At 42.8% G+C, this 25,081-nt stretch overlaps 2 protein-coding genes across 2 annotated transcripts in view; both read left to right on the forward strand.

The window, feature by feature from the left end:
- Positions 1-8,180, forward strand: part of LOC306928129 (ATP synthase F(0) complex subunit C2, mitochondrial-like) — a gene marked incomplete at both ends in the record, with an annotated part of 28,242 nt that extends 20,062 nt beyond the window's left edge. The window contains 3 exons of the mRNA XM_079508050.1: positions 5,052-5,106; positions 7,554-7,628; positions 7,824-8,180. Coding sequence (XP_079364176.1) covers positions 5,052-5,106; positions 7,554-7,628; positions 7,824-8,180 — 487 coding nt within the window. The remainder of the gene's footprint in view (positions 1-5,051; positions 5,107-7,553; positions 7,629-7,823) is intronic.
- Positions 8,181-15,281: 7,101 nt separating this feature from the next.
- Positions 15,282-20,416, forward strand: ovca2 (OVCA2 serine hydrolase domain containing). The gene is made up of 3 exons (XM_079507761.1): positions 15,282-15,528; positions 16,465-16,547; positions 18,726-20,416. The coding sequence occupies exons 1-3, from the start codon at positions 15,390-15,392 to the stop codon at positions 19,170-19,172; spliced, it is 669 nt and encodes a 222-aa protein (XP_079363887.1). The 5' UTR covers positions 15,282-15,389; the 3' UTR covers positions 19,173-20,416.
- Positions 20,417-25,081: the final 4,665 nt, after the last annotated feature.

The raw sequence follows: 25,081 nt of genomic DNA on the forward strand, positions 1-25,081 counted from the left end.
TAATTTGATGGAAATTGGACACTGTGTTTGTGATTTGTGGCATTTTGTTTGAAACGGACCAATCATGTGAGCTTTGGAAGTCAATCATAGCCAATCAGGATGGAAGATGGGAAATTGTGCAGATCTGTGTTGATCACATGACTATGGAGATAGTGTATACCGAATTGTGTGATGTATGGATAAAATGTGTACGAGTTATCTACAGAAATGTGTTTTGCCTAAATCGGTCTCATGGTAGCGCTATAACAGGCCGTTGAGGAATATTTGGGGCAGAGGTTCGTCGTTGGCATCCAGGGAGTGTGTGTGCACAGTTTGGCATGGATCGGGCCAACGGTGCCGGAGATTAGCTGATAACGGACGGACGGACGGACGGACGGAAGGACACACACACACACACACACACACACACACGGACGGAGTGCTCTCCCCATGCCTTCGGCCTGGTGGAGACAATAACCAATACACTGCACATCACATTTGACTTGGTTGAGTCAGACAGATGGTTCTCAGACGTCAACAGCCCAGCACACAAGCAGTTCTGAGTTAATCAGTATCATGCTGCTTCTAAATATAAGCATGCACAGCATTTCATGATTATGAAGCTTGAATCTTTGGCTGACAATTTAATTCTTTGAGTGAACATTTGGACGGGAGAAAACCAAGATCCAATATTTGTTCGGAAGCTTCATGGAGACATGCACAAATAATACTAGAGGTGTTTAAACTTTTCAACAGAGCCAGTTTTAGGATGATACAATGGAATTACTTTTCAGAAACAGCAGGGATAGTCCACCCACTAAACAAATACAATGATGTTGGATGTGATCTGAACGGAAAATGGGATCCATCCAATACAGAATGACAATCCCCACATATTTAATATCACACCTAGTGTTTTGGAGCGATATGGACAACATGTTGCAATGTGTTGTGAGCTTGTACTGTATACATTTAAAATGGGACTTCAGTGATTAAAAGCAGGAAAAGAGGTTCTCTCTGGGAGTATCATGCAAGGATGAATAGGAACAGGAACGAGTACATGTTAGATGTTTTGCAGATACATCCAGAGAGGCCAGACTGAGATGGTTTGGACACATACAGAGGAGGGATAGTGAGGATATTGCTAGAGAAATTCTGAGTTTGGAACTGCCAGGCACAGCAGAAAGGAATAAAAAAAAAGACGTGGCACAGAAAGTGATGTAACATGATTACTCAGTCTCATATGTAAAACATTCCACTAATAGATCTCCACAGATTGCATGCTATTTCCCCAGACAACCCCCAGGTTCTTGACACTACAGTCCCCTTGAACAAACACGTAACACTGAAGATAAACCCTTTCAACAAAATTAAAGCTTTACAGTATATTGATACATCTGTCAGCTTATCTGGAAAGTCATTCACATTCTGTAAGGTTATGCATCACCAGCTCCCGTGAGGATACAGCAGCGGAGACACAACATTTCTCATCTTCTGCTTTGTTTTCCTGAGGATAGCCTTAAAGGACCATAATGTACCATTCTTTTGTTTACACGTGGGTCCTTTCTCACTCTTATTTTATATCCCTTTCGGTTATTGAAATATACTTGTGTCCATTAAGCTAAACACATACATGCCCAGATTGCCCACCCGCAATGTAACTATAGACTATGAATAAAATACTTTATTTTGTATACAGTATAAAGTAAAAATGTGACAACAAAACAATTTAAAATACATTTCCAAAAAGGAGTAGTAAGAATCTTATCTAATCCAAACCCTTTTCCACAATAGTATTCAATCAATTCAACCAAATCATCAACCAAAAAGAAATATCGAAGAAGAATAAGGAACACAATTTAAATATTGCCTACCAGTTGGTTATTCCTAGTGTTATACTGTAGGCCTACATTATTTGTGCTGTCTTAAATTCTATAATATCCATGAATTGAAATGTTTTTTGACAAAACATCATAAATGAGCTGCTCTAGCATGAATTATCCTTACATCTCTTTTTAGAGAATCACTATTGCATGTAATGAAAATGTATGTAGGTATTTCCCCAAACCTCCGAACAGCAATTTAAATATGGTAGAACCAGGGAACAGAGAATACGGAGTGATTTATGATTTATTATGGTGCCGAACGTGCATGCTTTGGTTTATTCAGTGATTAAATACTTCTCGGCAGCTTGTACATATATTTTATGTGAGACTTCCAGCTGATTTTCTCATCTATTATCACACCAAGAAATGTACTTTCAATGTCAACACCATCTACCTGTATATGTACTTGAATATTTATTTGCAGTAACAAAAAGAGAGAGCCAGAAGAAAAGGGTCCTGCACACTATGTCATCTGAATAAAACTGCTGCTCTATAAACGAAGACAGTGTGCGGGACCCTTTTCTTCTCATGATTCGCATTTGGTTGCCGGCTCCTATACGCACCTGTCCTTGTAGGTGTGCTTGTAGTTGTAGGTGTCCTTGTAGGCCTTTTCTCTACACAGTAACAAAAAGAGAAATTGTCAGACTTATGTGCAGTCCCCTATGACAGGGGTTCTCAACCCGTGGGTCGCGACCCCTCGGGGGGTCGCCAAATTATTTTAGGGGGTCCCCAAATTATTTTTAGAAAAAAAGAAAAAAAGAAGATTTTTTTTTAAATTTTATTTTCACGATTTTTCAAAAATAGCAGACCTACAAGCTCGTAGCGCGCCACTCGGTGGCGCGCTATGAGCTTGTAGATCTGCTATTTTTCAATAGCTAAATTATAACAATGCTTAAAACACCAAAAGGGGTTCCCGCCCAAAATGGTTTAAGGTTATTGTAGCAGTCAATTTATATTGGGGGTCGGGAGGGGGCGGGGCGGGGGTCCCGAGACGTTGCCAAAGCATTTCCGGGGGTCCCCGGCCAAAAACGTTGAGAACCCCTGCCCTATGAGACCTACTTATGAATGTTGGCACCTGATATTTGAATGAAATGTGGTAAAGAAGTGGTAAGATTTTGAGGTCAATCATAAATAGGCCGATCTGTATCTCACTAACTAATTTAGGAACTAGAGGTTTAGGCCGCTACGCAGCCCTCATACTTATGTCACATGGCGGATCCGACCACCATATATGGGCATGACCCCTTTTGTGCCCATATATGGAGCTGAGCGATATGTTTGCGCCTGAAGCCATGACGACACATTGAGGTTAGACAACACACTCCATTTCTGGCCGTACTGTAGATGCATTGGGAACTGCAACACGAACTGCATGGTTATGGCTGAATCATAGCCATGCCGGATTAGGTTTTGTTTTTGCTTTTCTGCCTTTAGCCTAGTATTGACAGTATCAATTGAAGACAGACAGGAAAGAGGGAGGGAGAGACAGGGAGACAGTGCAACATTCTGACATTCTTGCAACCGCAGAATGTCAGGGTCCTTAATTATGGCAGCAAAAGAGGACAGGCTAGAGAACTACTCAATAAAATCGTTAGTGTAATTTAACTATTTTTAACTCTGAGAGTTTAAAATGTAACCAAAGGGACTGATCGAGCGGAGTGTACTGAAGAACCCGTATCCCTGCCTGTTAGGATATAGTCAGTCTGGTGTGTTGTATTGTGTGGTGATATGACATCCAGAACCACAGCTTTCCCCTCTTGATTTGGAACATTGTGTTGGTGGCCAGCCGTTCTTGTATGCCTCCATAATCTATAGCTCTAGTCTCCTCTAATCTCTAGTTTTCAGACGTATGCCTTGTGTTGCCAAGTAGTGGCTAAAAAAAAACTCATCGTGATGTGACTCATTGTGAGCTTGTAGATTGGCAATTTGAAATAAATCGGGCTTAAAGGATAGTTCACCAAATAGTTCACAAAATAAAATAAAAATGTATCGATTACTCCCCCATAGAGAGTTTTTGTCGCATTCCTAAACCGATACTTTGATGACCAGCTGCCTATGCTCTCTATACTGCTGGTCATCAAGTTATTGGCTTAGGAATGCGACCAAAACCAAAAGAAATATCCATGAAGTTCAAAACAAGATAAAAGGAATGAGGCAACAACGAAAAAAACGAGGCTGCTCTGGTGTCCTTTTAATGTTTCAGGATTTGTAGAGTAAAAATGGAAAAATATTTGTATTTATTTTTTTGCTTTAGAATGAAAAACGGATATCGCTTTTTTGTTTTTTCAACTAGAAGTAGGAAAGGAATTATCCGTAGGCACCCTGACCTCCGTGAAGTTCACCTTCTGCTTTTCTGCTCATCTCGTCATGACCATCTACTACAGGAGATTAGTCTCATTAACACGGTGCACAATGCATGAGGCACAGCAGCGTAACGTAACTGATTATTTAAATCTCCGTCCCCGTGGACAGGATCACTCAGAATCTAATGTTATGCGTTAATATTCTACACCTCCAAAAGGTCATCCGTTAAGCACACACAGGTTCATACAGTGAAATGATTTGGAGTAAAACGTGGATCATCCTGCTACTAACTGATAAATCCTAGCTGAGCTTCACATTTTGTCAGGTGAAAACAATATGTCCAAAAACTGTTACTTTTCAGAAAGTGCATGGAAAAAAGAATCTGTTCCAAATGCACTGTAGTTATTATTTAGTCTTGTAAGATCTTGTAAATACTTTTCATTGGTTAAATATTTATAAAAGCCATGCGATGCGAGCTTGGAAATCGTCTATTTTTGGGGGGGCAGACTTTTGTCCGACATACCAGAAGTCTGACCGTCAGGAGTCCGTCGGGGAGTCCAACATTGAACCGCCCCGCTCGCCCCAGGACGGGAGTCTCCATTGCCTCCCTATTTTTGCTACTTTTGGTCACATGCTTGTGATGAAGTAGTACATTAATGTGTGTATGGAGATACAAGGTTACTGCCCAAAAGCAATGATTTGGAGTTTAAGTTTGGAGCGAAGTCTCCAAAGCAGACATACAGTACATACACTTAGAAACAATTAAAAACAGGACAGGTAGACTACAAGAGTTACAAGAGTGCGCTGTGAATTTACAGTGTGAAGTGCCCTGGAAACACTAATTGTGTTGTGACACAGATGTGTCCTCTCTTTGTGTCGCAGTCCAAGGACCTGTAGCCAAATCGATGTCAGGTGGAACAGAACTGTCAACACAGTGGTAAATGCTGTAATGGATTGTTGTGTTGCTAAAACATTGTGTCAAGAAAGACAGAGTGCCTATAATAAGAATGTGAATTAGCCTTTATGGATCCCGACATTCCACCTGCCTTTATTTTATTCAATTCATTAATTTTCACGGCGTGGACCTGTCTGGAGTTCACTTCAGACAGGTCTACATGTCTGCCAGCCGCCACGGTTGTAACACGTCATGGTTGTAACATGCACATTATCTCTTGATTGGTCAACGCCATCATGACGTCATCACGTCAGTATATGTACTGCCACAGGTCTGCCAGTCTACATGGACTTCTATTGGCCAATAGTGACAAAGCCCTGAACCGGAAGTTTACAGAATGCACTGGAGTCTGAGTGTTTGTCACTATTTCGAGTTACATGAACCACGTCACCAGCACCGTTCTCTGCCCCCTCATTAAGACACAACTCTCTAATAGAAGTCAATGGCTGTGGTGTCGCTGAAACCTTGCCCAGATTTGAGGTCATACATCAGATAGGTCATAGATGACCTGTGTAGGTCCGAGACCTACACAGGATCCATGTGCCGTTTCTTTCTACAGTATGTGGATCCAGAGATCCACATATTTTCCTAGTTGTTTTCTCTCACACAGATGAGTGAAATGCTGCAGGGATTCCGCTCTTTCGACGAAGCACGCCCATTCTTCTGTAATTATTTTAAAGCATTGTGGGGGAGTTCCGTTCGAACCACTCAAATCACACTAATCTTGATGGAACGGCCACACTGTCTATTTAAGCACGCCAACGCTCCCACTTCCATGCTCAGCATCTCTGGGCTCGATACCTCTACTGCCAGTTTGTCAGTGATTAAACTCCTACATCAGGAGGCGCGTCTGAAGCCTGTCCTGGACGGGGTATCCGGACGTAAAAACAAATCCATCCCCAGCCTCTTCCTGTAGTAGCAGTGGTGGTGGAAAGTAACTAAGTACATTTACTTAAGTACTGTGCCTATAGTATTTTCAATTTCCAATACTTTTACTTCTACTCCACTACATCTCGGATCCAAATACTGTAGGGGAGAGCCGCCACGGTATAACGTGTCATGGTTGTAACATGCACGTTATCTCTTGATTGGTCAACGCCATCATGACGTCATCACATCAATGACGTCATCACATCAGTATATGTACAGCAACGTACTCTACGTGCCCAGGACGTTTCATGTGTTTTCCTTCATCCTACTCGGAATTATTGATGGAAAACTGGCTTTTCTCAAAATGCGTAAAGATTCTCACCATCTGTGGTCTACAAATCTTTTCTTTGATGTTGATGAGCTAAAATCGACATGGATGTCTGCATGCTTATGTTCTTCATTAGTTTTTAGACACTATGCACGTTAATTCTGGTCTGTAAGCAACGCCAAAGAAGGACTTGCAAAGTGATTCAATTGTAACACACGCCATGTCATATCATAACGTTATATGGAATAGTGTATTCTAAATCAGTTTAGGGTTGTATAACATTGTACAACTCAATCAAATCAAATCAAACGTTTTTTTGTGTAATCAATGTATTTTCCCATTGAACTGACTCAAACGCCCAAACTGGTACACCCGGTAATATTTAATAATTCCCTTATGTTTGATACATTTTCTTACATCCATGGTATGAAAACAATGAGTTGCTTCAATGAAATATAATTGATTTAAGCTGAAAACGATATGTGTAATGGCATTTCTTTGCGTTGTGCATTCATGGCGCATGCCGTTACAATTAATCCCATATATGCGCATAGGAACAGCGTCCACTTTCGGTTTAATAACTCCCGACCTTCATCAATTGAAACATTTGAAGTTGTTTATGATAGCAGACATGTGTAGGTTCTTTGCCTGAAAATATTTCATATGTAGATAAATGGATCTCTGAGTAAAAGAGTGAAAAAATGTTACAACCAAAAATGACTCTCCGTATTGTGCCGTATTACATGACTCGGCACAATACAGAGAGTCATGTAATATGGCACAATACGGAGTCATTTAATATGGCGCAAGTAATAATAATGAAATGGTCTAAAAAAAAGTTCAAGATGAACAACTTTATAAATGGCTTTTTCCTCTACCAGGACATCATATTTCCATGTGTGCATGTGTGCGTGCGTGCGTGCGTGCGTGCGTGCGTGCGTGCGTGCGTGTGTGCATGCGTGTGTGCCTGCCTGCCTGCCTGCCTGCCTGCTTGCCTGCCTGCCTGCCTGCCTGCTTGCCTGCCTGCCTGTCTGTCTGTTGAATCAGGTGGATAGAACCACCGATCTGATCATTATGCCCATATATAGAGATCCGGTTGTCCAGAACCACATATGGGCAATTTGGGCATATACCGGTGACATCAGGGACTCTATGTGAGCATAAAATGGACAGGCAGACAGGACAAACGGATTTATCGGTTGAATTCTTCCTCTTCTGTACCGTCTCTCAGGTTCCAGTCATGTATGCCTGCATTGCCTGCACCAGGTTCATCACCTCTCCTGCTGTGCTCCGTGGGGGGTCCAGAGTTCTGGCCCAGCCCGTCTCATTCTCCACCTTCAACAGTCCTGACACCACAGTGGAAAGGAAGGCCTTGCTGCCAGTCAGCCGGTCTGTGCTGATGAGTCGTTCCATCCAGAACAGTTCAGTCTGTAGGGACATCAACACAGCCGCCAGGTTCATCAGTTCCCCTACTGGTCTCCGTGGGGGCCTGGGTTCCAGGGTTCTCGCCCGGCCAACATCCGTCTTCAACAGACCTGAACCCACAGTGGGAACGCAGGCCCCGCTGCCAGTAAGCCAGTGCCAGTCTGCGGTGCAGAGTCGTTCCATCCAGACCAGTTCGGCGTGCAGAGACATCGACACGGCCGCCAAGTTCATCGGCGCCGGTGCGGCCACAGTGGGCGTGGCCGGATCTGGAGCCGGGATCGGAACAGTGTTTGGAAGTCTCATCGTCGGCTACGCCAGGAACCCGTCACTGAAACAGCAGCTGTTCTCGTACGCCATCCTGGGCTTCGCCCTGTCAGAGGCCATGGGGCTCTTCTGTCTGATGGTGGCCTTCTTGATCCTGTTCGCCATGTAGACAACAACAACCACCTGGCTGGCACCGCCCACACAGTCTACCTATCTACTCCACATTCTGTCTGACTCCCCCACCCTACGCTACAGAATGGGAAACTGAACTAAAATACATACTATTGTGAATAGCTATTAAACCAGGCCCTTCCGATTATACAATTATTATAAAAACATTCATCTAACAGCATCAACCTACGTTCTCCGTTCCTGTTCTTATTTTGGACCTTCTTGTCTGGCTTTCAGAAATGATGGCAGTAAAAATAAAATCACACCCGTGTGAACTGAGTGGTGCAGTGACGTCACACACTAACCATAGCAACCATGCTCACCTATGCGTGGGGCCACGTACAGGTACCACGTACAGGTACACGGGTACACGTACAGGTACACGGGTACAGACAAAGCTGGTTGTTGGAGTGGTTTGCACCACTCAAAAAAACAGCACCACTCGAGTGGCAGCCAAGTCTATGGACTTTTAATGTTTGGGGGAAAAAACAGCACCACTCGTGACGTCATGTGGCAGCCAAGTCTATGAGCAAGTCCTGACTAGGCTCATCATTCCCGAGTAGGACTCATGCAATTTATTGATTGAATGAATACCATGGAAGTCAAGTTGTTAGTGTCAGCCATTGTTTTCTGTGAATAAACCAGATTTGTCGCTGTACATGTGCAAATAAGGTACTGTTGGTTTACATCCAACTGGCAGGCAGTCATTAAAATGACAAGTTACATACTTGTCATTTTAATGACTGCCTGCCTACATAGCTTTTCTAATAAACTCAATTTAGTGGTATATTATTATGCAGTAATGTGTCTTCCTCTTGCATAATATTTTGGAATAATAGTTTATTATTTTTTCATATATGGATATGTTCTTTGTTTTGTAGTTTGAACTACTTTTTCTTAGGAACTTTAGTTAATGAAACTTTAATGCAACTACAGTATATTTCTCCCGGGGATAGCTTTGTTCAACTTCTTCCAGTATGAAGTGTATGTAGTTTCCAGGGGATGGGGGGGGGGGGGGGGTAAAGAGTGTACAGATGTAACCAAATAGACCCGTAAATGTCCACTCTCTATTACTGTTTGGGGAGGGGGGGGGGGGGGGGGGGGGGGGGGGGTGAGGATGGCAGTGTATTTGGTCTGCAATCTGGGAGATAATGACAATAATTTGCAGTTTTATTGTAGTCTACTTTTGCTGAACCTGCGTGCACCGTTGTAACAATGCAGGGGGATAAACATCCATTATATTAGTTTTATGAAAATGATGTTTGAAAAAGTTGGTCTTAGTTGCAAATTATGGACTAGTTTTATTCATAAGGATTGGGAGAATTAGACAAAATAGATATAATAAATACATGTATTCAATATGAGGTTAGTTTATGATGCATGTCAAGGATCTGAAGGCATACCGAAAGTCCCCCATCGGAGTAGATTTTTGTTCTTAGACACAATTTATTATATTTAATCTCTTTTCTCTCTCTCTAAATTTAGATTAGCCAATTATTTTGACTCCTTTTTCTCCCAAGTCTGTATGCCAATTAATACCTCCCCACAGATTTGATGCGTTGCCACTGCTATTGTATCGTCTCTACTGGCTCGCTCACCTGCCAGAGAGGAGCCAGCACTGGGAGCACAGCACGTAGCATTCTCCATCCTACTCCTGTAAAAAGGGTTTTGTATAGACGATTCTCAGGTTTCAATATTTTGAAGTGGGCCCTGAGACCACAAAATGTTGAGAACCACTGATACTCAATACTATTTAATTGAACATAATGTTCAAGGATACTTTGAGAATATATCAACAGTCAGGTGAAAGTCATTTGAAAAACTGCAGGGAGGTCTAGTCATGATTCAGTGTGAAAGGTTACAAACATCTTCAGTGTGAAAGGTTACAATCGCCCTTCATTCCTGGGACAAATGACTCCGCAGAATTCACAGGTCTTTATCCACTTTGTTGGACCCTATAGTGTCCCTATACTGGCGCTAACACTCGGCGACAAATGGCAGATCTCGAAGCTTGTGAGTTTGTTTTGTAGATCAGCTATTTTTAGTGAATATATGGAGTAGGCTACAGCCAAATCAGAAGGGGTGCCTAGAACAGAGCTCTGGTGGATTCCGGACAGCTAAGTATAGGGTGGGTGTACACAGCAGTGATGGAAACATGACACCCAAGTAGACACACCATTTTCCGCTTCTCCGGTGCGATATTATGAGAGAGCTTCTCCTGATACAATTAAGGGTACAACCTACCATCATCTTTTCAATCCAAAGTAAATTTCTTTAAAGTAACTCAAACCTTTTTTGTAATCATAGTCCTCTATATCTCCCCAGCCCCATGCTTTTTCATAATCGATAGCAATCTCAAGACAATTATTGTCATCAGTAGCCTAACTTTGGATAGCTGCCTGAGAGAGGAGAAGATGCAGAGAGAGAGAGAGAGAGAGAGAAAAAAAAGAGAGAGAGAGAGAGAGGGAAAAAAAAGAGAGAGAGAGAGAGAGAGAGAGAGAGAGAGAGAGAGGCTCAGAGAGCTCATTGCAGGGACTTCAGCTGCATTTTTGTGATGTCGAACGTGACACACCAGGAAAAACCAACAGAGAGGCGTACTCATCTGCTGACTAGATATATAGTAGAACTAGTAAAATAGTAGCAGTCTACACAAAACATGTATCTACATCACGGATTCACGATGCAACACGTTTTGCTATTTTTGTAGATAGAAGAACATTTTAAAATTACAATTTGACACTTTTCTTTTTACAATTATTGTTCACAACTGTCCCCTGTAATGACATGACCAAAATAGGGACGCCATGTAGAAAGTGGTTAAAAAAACCTGCATATAATACTGTATGAGAAAACATTTGTGGAAAAGGCATTATGTGAGAGAGCTTCTTCTGTTTTGAGAGGAAGAGGAAATGAGAAGAACAAGTGCTCTACGGTGTGAGTATTTCAACCTTATACCCTTATAAGTAGATATGTGTGAACCGGAAAAAACAAACAAATTTACCAGCACAGTAAAGATTACAGCCCTACTACCATAATCTTTCAATCCAAAGTAAGAGAAATTGTTTTCAAAGTAATTCAAAGTGTTTTGTAATCAGAATCCCATATTCTAACCCCCGGCCTCATGCCTTTTCATAATCACAAGCTATCCCAAAACAATTATTGTCACCGGTTTGGATGGTAATTGCATATTTCCTCTGGACGGCACACACCGCCTAAGAGAGAGGGAGATATGCGTGTGTGCGTGCGTGCGTGCGTGCGTGCGTGCGTGAGTGCGTGCGTGCGTGTAAGAGAGAGTTGTGGATCCTGGACACCACGTCCAGGATCCACACGACATCACGTGTGGATCCTGGACGTGACGTCTATGACGTCAGTCATCTATGATATATGACTCCTTATTTGGGCGATGTTCAACCAAATCCGACTACTACTATCAAATGTTTTTTCAAATTATAGAAAATGAGTGGCTCAGGGGTAGAGTGGCTGATTGAGCAGCCGGATGGGAACCGTGAGGTTCCCAGTTCGATCCCGGGCTCCCCCAGAGTTAGTGTCGAAGTGTCCTTGAGCAAGATGCTGAACCCCTACTTGCTCCTGATGTGCAGGTTGGTCAGCAATGGTCACTGCCCTGCATGGTTTCCTCCTCCATTGGTGTGTGAATGGGTGAATGTAATGCACAATCTATGTAAAGCGCTTTGGATAAAAACGCTATATACATGCACCATTTATATTCTGGCATGGTTCCAGCCCGATATCTTAAAAGATGACCCGGCTCTGAAAGAGGCTAGCATAAACTGCAGACCTTGGGCATCATACAACTGCACTTAACGCGTGCTAGTATGTTCGTTCTGTATCGTTGTTGTCATCTTAATATATGTCATCTGTTGCCAAATTTGGACAAACCGCACTCCAGTGCCATATTAAAAAAATGTTAAATCTGAATTAGGGCGCGTTCGGAAATACCGCACTGGAGCGCACTCGCCTAGTTAGTTAGTTATTAGTTTGCATTGCACAGTGCACTCAGTGCGCTATTTCCGAACGTGCCAAAAGCCTAGAGAGGCAGTGTGCACAAGAAATGAGGTGCTGATTGGTCCAGGGGTTTGCATGATATATGCAGAGTGCACATGGATGCCTGTGCACATGGATGTCTATGCAGAGTGCACATGGGTGTGCTTTAGTAGCTACTGTAAACTAACTTTTAGTATAGCCTACTTTTATCTACTTTTCCTTATCATGATGACCTGGTACAGAATTGAAGTTTGCAGTTTACAGTGTCTGCAGCAGATGTTATCACTAGTCAGTTATTCTTCTCAAACAGGCATTTAGTGTTTCATTGACATACACAGTATTTGCAGGCTTGTAGATTTGAAAGAATTCACTATACCTATTAGTATAGGGATTTTTTTAACGTTTATCGTGATAAAAAAACACTCCACATTGTGGAGATTTCATTTATGGTGAAATTGTCGTCAATTCACCTTTGCCGAGCTGCATATCCAGTACCTCCCCTGTGTTGCTACCTTGCCATGGTGCGGTGGCTTGTTTGCCTCCGTGACCCTGGAGGCTATACCGGCAGGGGTCATACCCCTGGCAGGTTCTACCAAGCCAGGCAGATTTCAGGGTAGAGGACGGATGAAAGGCAACACCTGTTCCTCCAGGTTGGAGGTTGGGTGTGGGGCTAACGACCCCAACCTGTAAAACATCACATGTTACAGATGCTTGTTTACAGATAGGTCAAAAAGAGTAAACTAAGATATCCCGGCCCTGGGAGAGAAGATGGTCCTCCATCTATGATGCAGGGTGGCAAAAGCCAGAAGCATCTCGAAGCCACTCCGCCGAACACCATCCTTTCAAACAGGGCTACCACCACCAACCCAGCAGAGGAAGAGATCCTAAAACGGCGTTGGAGATGGATAGGCCATGCGCTCCGTAACCCAACCCCCAAGGGAGCGCTCCGTAACCCAACCCCCAAGGGAAAATAAATAGAGATTGGCCAATGGCCACGAAACACCTGGTGCAGAGACTTGGAGGCAGATGCGAATAAAATGGGCCTCACTTGGGGACAGCTGGAGGTGTTGGCTCAGGAACTCTTGTAGATGGCCTAAACCCCAGAAGGGGTAATAGGCGTAAGTAAGATATCCAGTACCACTTAAACCCTCTATAATTGGTAAAACGGACCCGTAATGAATTTATACAGTCTTGATACAGTCGTTTTTCAGTCTCTATCAAATCTCTTTGCCAAAAATAGACAACCTATAGGCCTATAATTGGTCACAATAATCGTGACATGACATTTTGATATCGTCCCAGCCCTATACATACCATTCTTCAGTTTTGTCTCATATGTCATATCTCATGTCTCAATATTAAAAAGAAAAAATAATGATGCCACCCCACATCATTTTACTGACAATTAGCTTATTAGTCCAGTAACTCCATAATTCCATTCCATAATAGCCTATAGTTTCAACTTTCCTTCCTGAAGTGTTACGTTCCAGGTTGATATCTTATTGTGCATAAAAACACAAATAAAACTATACGTTTCAGTTGTTGCAATCAGTGCATGTTGCAACTCCTTGTGTGTCATAGTCATAACTCTTATTTTGTAAATAGAGTAAGACAATGGCTCTGGTTTATCCATGGTGTAGTCTCGCGTTGCCAGACATTCGGAGATTGTGGAATAGTTGTCTGGATACACGAGACTATCCATGGTGTGACGGTGTCTCATCATTTATGGTTCTCTACTGCCACCCTGTGGAATATAGTATGAAAAGCACCCTTTTTTATACTTCTGACCTTACAAACTGTCTTGGTTAACCACTATACATTTTGCAACTCCATATGGGTGTGGACTTCGTTAACATTAAGGAAGTATCTAGACAGGTACATGGGTATCTTGGTGGTGTATCGAATCTTGTGGACCAGACCCATTGCAAGATGCTGTACTCTGTCGTCGACCCTAAGCCATTCCAGCCTGTCGAAGTGGGCAGGGGTGAGGTGGGTTCGGGGGGCTAGGTCAAGTAGGAGCCTGACCAGTTTGTTTTGGGAAGTCTGGAGCCTGGTTTTAAGGGCCTTTGAGGTGCTGTGGTACCAGGAGGTGCATGCATAGTCAAAGAAACCCTGTACAAGGGCTCCTGTTAAGGTCTTCAAGGTGTTTTTGTTGACCAGTGAGGAGATCCTGTAAAGGAATCTTGTTCTATGGTTGACCTTTTTGATTACGTTGGCGGCCATTTTATCACCGGAAAGATTAGCCTCCAGGATGGAACCTAGGTATAGGTAATTTCATCTTTACGTGTGATAACATTGTCACCCACTTTAACCAAGAAGCCATTTGCCTTGCTGAGATTACTATTAGAGCCAAAGAGAATGGATTCAGTTTTTCCCAGGTGTAAAGATAGTTTGTTATCAGCGAGCCAGGTGCAGATTCTACCGAGTTCAGAGCTGAGGGCATTTTCAACCTGCAGTTTGTCCCTGTCCGAGACCAGCAGTGCTGAGTCATCTGCGAACAGGAACAAGTTGCAGTCACAAGCTGAAGTCATGTCGTTTACATACTGTATATTAGGAACAGTAGAGGCCCTAGTATGCTTCCTTGTGGAACGCCACAGCTCACTGGGAGGGGGGGGGGGACAGTGTTCCGTTCACTTCCACCATCTGTTCTCTCCCCTCCAGGTAGGATTGCATCCAGCTCACTGATGTGCTATCGAAACCAATTGCTTTTAGCTTGTTAACCAGTATGGAGTGGTTCACGGTGTCAAAAGCCTTTTGGAGGTCCAGCATGACCATGCCGCAGTATTTGCCAGCGTCCACCTCTTGTTTGATGTGGTCGCTCAAATAGAGAAGGCATGTGTCAGTGGAGTGGGATGTTCTGAAGCCAGATTGGAACTCGTACAATAATTTATTAGTGGCAAGATACTTTTCAACCTGTTCATAGACTATTTTTTCCATCACTTTCGAGATGGAACTAAGAATAGAAATAATCATCATAATCATCATAATCATCATAATCATAATCATAATACAACAATTTGATCAACATAATAAATGCCCAAGAAGCATTGGAAGAGTTCTGTGCGGAACTCTTAAAATAACTCGTGTTTCCCTACAACGAATTATCATGCGTACGGCTTGACTTTTCTAATCAGAGTTGGCCACTCTGGTATCTTGGAAACGTTAATATTTTTCCGTTAATAGTCTCTGCCTCTGCCTGCCTGCCATGGCCCCGCTCCGGATCCTGTGCATCCACGGTTACCGTCAGAACAGCGGCTCGTTCCGCGAGAAAACGGGAGCTCTTCGGAAGCTCTTGAAGAAGCAAGTGGAGCTTGTTTACATGACTGCACCGCACAGTGTGCCGGGTAAGGTACCACAAGTCCTAGCTCCTTTCGGAACCCTACGTTAAAGTTTCTGACATTTTGTTGACTACGTGGTAGGTCCAAAGGAGCTCAACCCGGGGGGTCCGGAGACGGGCTACACAAGTCCTAGCCCTGAAACATGACTGCCATGATAATCATCATGGCAGTCATGTTTCAGGGCTACACAAGTCCTAGGCTAGAATGGCTGTGATATTATACTAGCCCTGCTCCTGATACATAACTTTAAATAACTAAAACATTATAACTCATGCACCTCAGAGAATGTTTTAATTCTGGATAAAATCATAAAAATGGTCTAATCTAATGGAATAAATGGATGATCAGATGCGGGAGTTTTCACGACTCATCTAACTGTAACTAGGGCCGTGACCTTGCCCCTCCCACCCCTCACTGGTGAAAGTGGCTAGTAAAAACGGGGACGCGTCTTGGATCCATGGTAGGGTAGGGTGACCAGATGTCCCCCTTTGCTTGTAGTGTTAGTGGGACAGTCCTGTTCCACATTGTGACTGGCAGGCATCAGTGTCCATTGCTGTCCAAATAGAACGCCCAATAGTTGTCTTTCTGTTGTAAAGCTCTTCCATTGTCTCTTTTCATGCAAGATGTGTTTTTAAGCCTGTTAAAATAACATGAGAAATGTCCCTGCAACACAATGAAATAGTTTATTTGCCATAATAGTGATGCTATACAGTTACACCATCATCCTGTGAGTTAACTCCATTTATACCAGCTTAGATAATTTATTTAAATTTGTTAGCAGTCAAGCCTATTTAGTGTCGATGTCATGTGGTCACACAAACGTCTTAATAACTGACAGTTTCCTTTGGCTGGAATGACAAATATACTGAGGTATGCACTATGCAAACAGTGAAAATAAAAACATGTCACTTAAACACTTTGCACTTTTATTGTTTTAATCAGCTCCAGAGAAAGATAATGGCTCATCAGTGGCTGGCAGTGGAGAAGACAGCGATCCCAGAGGCTGGTGGTTCTCAGACACACAGGTAGGTTTTATTCTGTGGATTACTTTTTCAATTCAATTTTTATTGAAATAATAAAAAATATATAGGCTATTTGTTTACATTTCGCATGTGTCAATTGATTTACCAGTTAACACACATGTGTCAGACCACTCTCACCCATTCTCCCCCAAAAAGGGCAGGTATTCAGAGCACCTGGAGATGAGTAATTGTTATAGTTACCTGGCAAAGCGAACTCTCCCTCCAAATAAACTGAAAATGCAAACTGTGTTTAAACTAACTCCAGCCCGAACCCATAAACATAACCTCTAAATGTCTACTCTAATGACAATAACCCTTGCTGTATGGGTTGTATTTCGTCGTGTCTGGGTGCTGCTGCAAACAGCCCAGCCTGCTTGCGACGCTCAAAATGAAGCACAGCGTCGGCGTGTAGGCATAACTTTCAACATGTGTCATTATTTTGAGTTGTGCCAGTCTAAGATACAAGTCTGCTGTACACTTTGTGTGGGCAACAAATCGCTTTCAACCACGATGTATTCAACTGACATCTATAAAGGCTCTCTCTCTCTCTCTCTCTCTCTCTCTCTCTCTCTCTCTCTCTCTCTCTCTCTCTCATCACGCCGCATGCAGTAAAATCCTCAGTGTTCATATATCCAAGTAATAGTCTGTGACATATACTGAAGTGATATTTAGAACTATAGGTCTGTTTGTGGCAGTGATGTGTCATGTACTTAACCTATGGTTTAGGAACCAATAATAATAATTAACTTTATTTTTATAGCACCTTTCATGACATGACATGCAGCTCAAAGTGAAGAAAAGCAAAAACATTTAAAAAGAATCACACCCGTGTGAAGTGAGGGGCGCTCTTATCATCCTAAAGTCTAACTCATGTTGCTATGACTAGGTGATGTAATGATGATGTAAAATAAACAGTGTCAAAACAAACATTAAATTCTCTTTATTGTTAATGGCATTTAATGTTAGGGACAATATGACGTAAATTTTCCCTTCATTGTCAATGGCGTTTTTAAAACAAACATTGAACTAAAAACAAACATTAAACCTATATATCTCAAAAATAGAAAAAAAAATCACACCCGTGTGAACTGAGTGGTGTAAGGTCTTATATAGACTGATCAGCTGTGGTCTGACGTAATGTCTGACGTAATGAAATCACACCCGTGTGAACTGGGTGACCATAGCAACCATGCTAATTTTTTGGTACGAACAGACAGACAGACAAACTAACAAAGCCAGTTATAGGAGTGGTTTACACCACTCAAAAAACATAAAACAACATTAAAATAAGGGCGAGGTCACGTGCACACATCCGCCTGGGTGACAGTAGACTGCTGGGCGAACGCTGGCGCTTTGGCATGGGGGGTCAGATCAACATGTTGAGAACTCTAGTTTTCGCCGAGCACGGCTACATTAATGACTTTAGTGCAGGCCCTTCTAGAGTTTGAATGGACAGGTATCAGTCAAAAGGGAGACATCGAAGAGGAAGGATGCATGGGGAAGCATCAACATATGGAATGTCAGAACAGGTCAGCTGAGCTCCATATGGAGATCTAAAGGTTTGAGGTCATGTAGAGTTGCTGGCCAATATTGATGACATCAGGGATCTCCATATATGGGCATTCCCATATATGGGCTTAATATTGATGACATGAGGGATCTCCATCCCTGATGATGTCACGTGATGTCATGAGGCATGACCATATGGGTGACCAACCAAACAACTGTCTAACTCTAACTGACTGACGGGAAAGGCACGATTTCATAGTAAATGCGACCTGTGGTCGCGAAAATTCTGCTTCTAAAAGCATGAATGAAGATATAGGTCTTGAGCTGTGCTTTAAATTAAAGATGTCTACAGAGGCTGCCTGTCTACGTTTATTCCAGGCCGTTGGCCTGTAGAAGAAGAAACTGTTTTTTATATGCCATTGTAGGCACTAATTCCAGCTCACAGTTTTTGTAATAAGATTTTACACATCGGATCTCTTAGTTATCAGTCCTAATGAAGTGTACTTCCCCTCGCCATATCTGTGCCATAGAGTTATAATATATCGGATCTATGCTCTTCAATGAGATGTCGGGCCGCGGCTCTGGCTGCAAACAGCAGGCATAAATGTGACATTTGTTTTTATAATCAATTAAATCGGTTAGTTTGATTAACTGTTGCACTTCTACACACAGGCGCGGGGTTTCAGTGCTCAGCAGCTGTGTCAGAGGAGCCTGGGGCTCGAAGAGAGTGTGGCCGCGGTTAAAGAGGCGGTGAAGGATCTGGGGCCGTTCGACGGCGTGCTGGGCTTCAGCCAGGGAGCGGCGCTGGTCGCCATGCTGTGTTCGCTCCAAGAGCAGAACCTGGAGCCGGAGCTCCGCTTCCGCTTCGCCGTGCTCGTGGCGGGCTTCCGCAGTGCCTGCGAGGAACACCGAAGGTTCTACCAAACCCCCGTCCTGATGCCTTCCCTGCATGTGTTTGGACTGGAGGACCGCGTCATCCCAGATCAAATGAGCAGGGAGCTTCTCGCCGCCTTTCAGGAGCCACAGGTCATGACACATCCCGGTGGCCATTTTGTGCCTGCCGCGTCCGCTCACAGACAAACCTACCAGGACTTCCTCAAGAGGTTTCAGGAGAACTAGGAAACAGCCATAGAGGCCCCTTTTCAGTTATTTTTCCCGCTTAATTTGGAACCAAATTAATTGGTAGATCCCTAAAAGTTGGTTTGGAACTGTCTGGAATCAAAAAAGACTTCTTCTTGCTCTGAAGTGGGAACCAAAGTGGGCGTGTAACTATTCAGGTTGGAAGATGCAGATGTGATATAAACCATCATAAAAATGTACTAAGAACAGAACCAGTTCTAGAAACAAAGTTATTTTACTGTAGGTCCCATCCCTTTTCCACTGGGATTGAACCGGTTCAGTTCTGTTTGGTTCTTAGTCCATGAGCCAGAGCCCCAAAATTGGAACGTTATTATGAATTGAGTGGACAAAACCATACCTATATTAAATTGTTTGTAGGATCAATATAAGTTTGATAACACTTCCACAGGAGTAGCTTTTTCATATTTATCACACATTTTATTTTCACCTACAGTATACGACACGTGATAGGTGAATAGATAAAAATGTAATTTATAGTTATCACCATGAAACCTCCCCAGTTGATTACTTACACGTTGATTACTTACGTGGCTCATGGACTAAGATCCAAAAAGAACTGAACCAGTTCAATCCCAGTGGAAAAGGGGCCACTAGTGGAAAAGGGGCCAGAGAGAGAGAGAGGTTCAGAACTGTGCGGAACAGAGTGTGTGTGATCTGTGTCAGAGTCAGACGGAGACAATAATGCTTAATTTATGGTGACGTGTTTGGTTAGTTGTGTGGCGAGACACACAAAACTACACCGGCAATGTATAAATCTGGTAAATGGTAAATGGTGCATTTATATAGCGCCTTTATCCAAGGCGCTTTTACATAGATTGTGCATCAATTCACCCATTCACACACACATTCATACACCGATGGCGGAAGAAACCATGCAAGGCACTAGCCAGCACATCAGGAACAATTTGGGGTTCAGTGTCTTGCTCAAGGACACTTTGACACTAACTCTGGGGGAGCCCGGGTTCGAACAGCCAACCTTGCGGTTGCCATCCAGCCACTCTACCCCTGAGCCACCGCCCCTTCGCGCTGAAAGCACTTAATATAAAATGTACTGTTCAAAAACAGCCAGTGGCAAATTGGCAATTCTGCCAAACAAGTTTTGTTGTTGAAAAAATAAATAAAGGAAAGCTTGCAAGTCAACCAGATGCAATACTGTCAAAACAATACAATGATTCTCAGGGAAGATCTCATTGTCTAGGAGATAATAAATAATCTGATGTAAAGCTTGTATTGAATTTGTGAGGTGTTTGTGCATGGCAACTAAAGCATTTGTACAACACCATGGTGCATGCCTTCAGTCCATCCATCTTCAACCCATGTTTCTATTCCTCATAATGCAACTTTTGATATCACTATCAACTTTTGAGTAATTACAGCTCCTTCTCAACAAATTAGAATATTCTGCAAAAGTTCATGTTCTCCTGTAATATAATTCAAAAAGTTAAACTTTTATTTATTCTCAATCCATTGCGCATAAAGTAAAGTATTTAAAACCTTTTTTTTGTTTTAATCTTGATGATTATGGCATACAGCTCATACAAATCCAAAAATCCTATCTCAAAATATTAGAATATTTTACGCCCCCCAAAATACAGATTTTTTGCGTACTTCTGGATTGCTCTGAATTGAAAACGTAATCAGTAAGACCATAATTTAGCAGTTGAAACAAATAACAGGAGTCAGGACAGATAGGCCTTTTCAGGGGGGGGGGGGTCTGAATAAATTATGGACTGCTCAATTGCTCAACTGCTCAATAGAGGGTATGCGCGTGACATCATCATCAAACCAGGAAGTTATGCAGGAACGCCTACTGAGTGGCAAAAAACTACTTTCTGGCCTTGACAGCCCATACATCCACACAGAAAAGTCATATCTGATTGCATTAAACAACATTAAACTATGTTAAACTCACTTTGCCTGTTGCTTTGCCACTCGATTTGCCACTCGATGTGCCATTCACTTTAAGCATGCGCATACTCTATTGATAGTTGCATCTCTAGTTTGCAATTTAGAGCCTGCCTGCCTGCTTGTTCATCGGATGAATTGAATCTTGAACTTCAGTTCAAAATTCATGTCAGATCCTGTGTCTAGGTGAGACATGACCTTTGACACCATCTAAATGTGTCAATAGAAGAGCCACCCCAATAATTGTCTAGGTTATATTGTGTTAACATACTATACCATACAGATTGGGCAACATTACATTTTATTCATGAAAATAAAAGTTACATAGTGCCGCTTTAAGCATAGCCATTTCTAAACCCATAATACCAGGGGACTTGTGCCTATGGATCATTAAGTGGCCCCTACCCCTTTCCATTCTTGTTGGAAAAGCAATGCATTAGCAAATAAGAAGAGTTGGTGTGTGATCTTCAATCTAATTAATCACAATGACTGTGCGTAGGTGCATGCACGGATGTTTTCGTTACGTGTGCGCACGCGTGCGAAGGAGGGGCAAGGACGTTGTGTTCTTTCCTGGCTGCATGTTACATCGCGCCCTCGATTGGTTCCAGATGTCTCTTTTCTTCTTCTACCACTCTCTCTCGCTCTGTCTTCTCTCTCTATCTCTCTCTGTCTCTGCCTTTATCCCAGCTCCTGCTTAATTTATGCACGATGGTGTCGCTTGCCGACAAGATCTGTTTTTACGCAAGTGACGCTGTTGTGCAATGGAGTATAAATTGAGTTTTTCATTTCCCAGTGACCCATACCCAGGGTTGGGTCAGATTACATTGAAAATGTAGTTGGTTACTGATTATGTATGCCAATTTTTGTAATGAATGACATAGTCCTTTGGATTATTTTTTTAAAATAATTTGATCTATTTTGAATACTTTTGGATTACTACAAAATCAATCATTGAAAATATGGGTGATGGAAATTGACATATATTTTAAATGTATAGGAAAACAAATGTACAAGCTTCCATGACAATGTCACCATAATGTAATTACACATTGTTAATATGGGTTTAGTAATCTCATTACATAATCCCAAGTACTTTTAGTCATTTACTACCCAACCTTCCCTGGCTGTCTCTCTTTATCCACCTTACATGTCATGCCATGACTGCTTTAGGCTGAGCTCACACCTTTCATGCAATTCTCTGTGCTCGTTGGGTGTTGTGTCATGGCCGCCCAGCGGCCCAATGCATTTCCAATGGAGGTCACATGGTTTGACCCAACATTGTGTTGTGTGAGGGGGAGGGGCGGACGACTGCGCCCCTCCCCCTCACACAACACAATGTTGGGTCAAACCATGTGACCTCCATTGGAAATGCATTGGGCCGCTGGGCGGCCATGACACAACACCCAACGAGCACAGAGAATTGCATTAACCGTGTGAGTGCACCCTTAGACCTCAGACATGTTGGTGTTTGATGTGTGTGAGAGGATAAAAAAGGACATGAATCCTAGCATCCCCATTCTGGGCATGACATGGTCGGAAAACATTCTGCGAAAATAGCCGATCTACAAACCTACAATGCGTTGCACTTGCAATGTGAGCTTGTAGATAAGCAATTTTTGACTTAGAGGTTTGGTGTTGAGGGAAACGGAGAGAGGACCAAGTGTAGACCCCTGTGAGACCCCGGACAACAAAGTATATAGGGTCTGTTTAAGAGGAATGGGACTCTGTGTCGTGGAAAACAGAAAAACAGGCAGTCTACACAGTACACTGACTGCACATCAGGATGCATGTAGGCCGCTCTGTGTTGTGAGTGTGAGTTGTTTCCAGAGAAGGAATACAACAATCACCAAAGCATTCTACTATATATACACTAGTATAAATACTGGAGTGTTATTTTAACTAAGAGTTAAAGAAACACAGGAATTTTGGCCTACCACTCTAACTTCAATCTCTGTCTGTCTCTATCTCTCTCCCTCTCTCACTTTCTATTTAGACCATTTGACCTGGGGGTTTATATTCTTTCTTTAATTACCTTCGATACATTGACCTTTGAGCGGCGATAAAAGGCACCCAAGCATAGCCCACCGCTACGCCATCTGAATTCCCTGTCATAGTCACGCTCTCCGCTTGTCCCCTGTGGCCCTTATGTCCCTGCAGGACCTTGGCTTGGAGCACACACACTCACACATGGTTTTGATAACAAGGAGAAGAGGGATGGATGGAGAAAGTGAGCGAGCAAAGGGAAACGGTGAAAGAAAAACAGAGGTTCACCCTTGCCAGTAAGTTTTACAACAGAGCCGTGACTCTCTTCTCAGGAATCTGTTGCGCCTGTTGCGCAACAAGCGGGAAATAATGGAATGAGAGACACAGAAGGAAATGGGCGGGGATAACCCCCGCAACCACACACACACACACACACACACACATGCCCCAACCACACACACACACACACACACATGCCCCAACCACACACAAACGCTCTTCTCCCCACCCAACCGCTGCAGTATTTGTAGTTGAAAAATGGAGAGTTAAGGGTTTTGCGTTGAAAGGTCACTGTTTCCTCCAGTGGAGTACCGGGGCAGGGGGACAAGGGGGGAGGCGTGTCAGGACACAGATGGGCAGTATTTTGATTCTGGAGAGCGCGTTGTCATGGAAGACATGGGAGGGGAGGGCCGTGCTCTGTGTGTGTGTGTGTGTATATATATAAGAGTAGCACTTCAACTCCAACGCGCCTGGTCATCCCATGACCCAGACAGTAGACGCTATATATTTCCGTTAGTGATACTTCCGTCTGGAAGTCATGCGTTATAGGGAGTGGTACCCAACCGAGGGACTGCAAAGCTCTTGTTATCTGAGACGCAGCTTTTTGGATTTATATGCAACATATTGTTTTATTCAATTTTTGCCTGGTCTGATTTTCTACGTTGTTTTTTTGTCATTGACATTCTTTTCTCATTCATCGTCTGCCGTTCATTGCCAGACAGAACTCAGAAGATGCTGAAGCTAGTGGGATTGTTTTTCTTTTTTTTTATTAAGGATCCCTATCAGTCTACACTCTACGCAGTATTGGAGACTATTCATCCAGGAATGGTGTAATAATGTGGACTTAGAAAAGAAATGACTGTTTTTGACTATCTAAGGATATATATCAGGTTATGTCAGTGTGGTGCAGGGCACTATAAAAAGAAAAGTTGATTTGCGTGCGTGCGTGCGTGCTGTGTGTGTGTGCGCGCGCTGCTGGTGTGATGTAATATGTTTTCAGTGTTGTATATAGCTAGTCTCACATAGGGTTTAGCCTTGCTACTTGGCTGTGTGTGTGTGTGTGTGTGTGTGTGTGTGTGTGTGTGTGTGTGTGTGTGTGTGTGTGTGTGTGTGTGTGTGTGTGTGTGTGTGTGTGTGTGTGTGTGTGTGTGTGTGTGTGTGTGTGTGTGTGTGTGTGTGTGTGTGTGTGTCATATTCTGTTCCTCCATATGGCCGTGATTTGTGTCATTTGTTCTCCTCGTGTTTGAACTCTCACTCACTGGTTTCCTCTGTCTCTGTGGCTGCTTGTTTATGTGGAGACAGAGTGTGCTGCTGTAGCGGAATCCAAAATGACTCTTTGGTTGTCATTTCTTATCCAGTAGAAAGCAGTGGTGTAAAGTAACAGTACATTTACTCTTATCCAGTAGAAAGCAGTCGTGTAAAGTAACAGTACATTTACTCTTATCCAGTAGAAAGCAGTGGTGTAAAGTAACATATTACATTTACTCTTATCCAGTAGAAAGCAGTGGTGTAAAGTAACAGTACATTTACTCAAGTGCTGTACTTCAGTAAACGTTTTAGGTATTTGTAATTTTACTTCTTTTCAATTTTAAAGTTTTTTATTAAGCATAGTAGAGGGGTTTGGACAGGGGAAAATGCAGTACATATGATATGTTATGCTTCTTTTTCTTTTATAAAACAAAACAAAACAAGACAAAACAACCCCCCACCCTCCCACTTGG

The sequence above is a fragment of the Electrona antarctica genome (genome assembly GCF_951216825.1).
Source record: "Electrona antarctica genome assembly, chromosome: 8".
Lineage (NCBI taxonomy): Eukaryota > Metazoa > Chordata > Actinopteri > Myctophiformes > Myctophidae > Electrona > Electrona antarctica.

Excerpts from the sequence above, each read along its gene's own strand:
- ovca2 (XM_079507761.1), top strand. The coding sequence starts at position 15,390 with ATGGCCCCGCTCCGGATCCTGTGCATCCACGGTTACCGTCAGAACAGC. Across the intron at positions 15,529-16,464 it reads TGCACCGCACAGTGTGCCGG|CTCCAGAGAAAGATAATGGC; the intron begins GTAAGGTACCAC and ends TGTTTTAATCAG. Across the intron at positions 16,548-18,725 it reads GGTGGTTCTCAGACACACAG|GCGCGGGGTTTCAGTGCTCA; the intron begins GTAGGTTTTATT and ends TTCTACACACAG.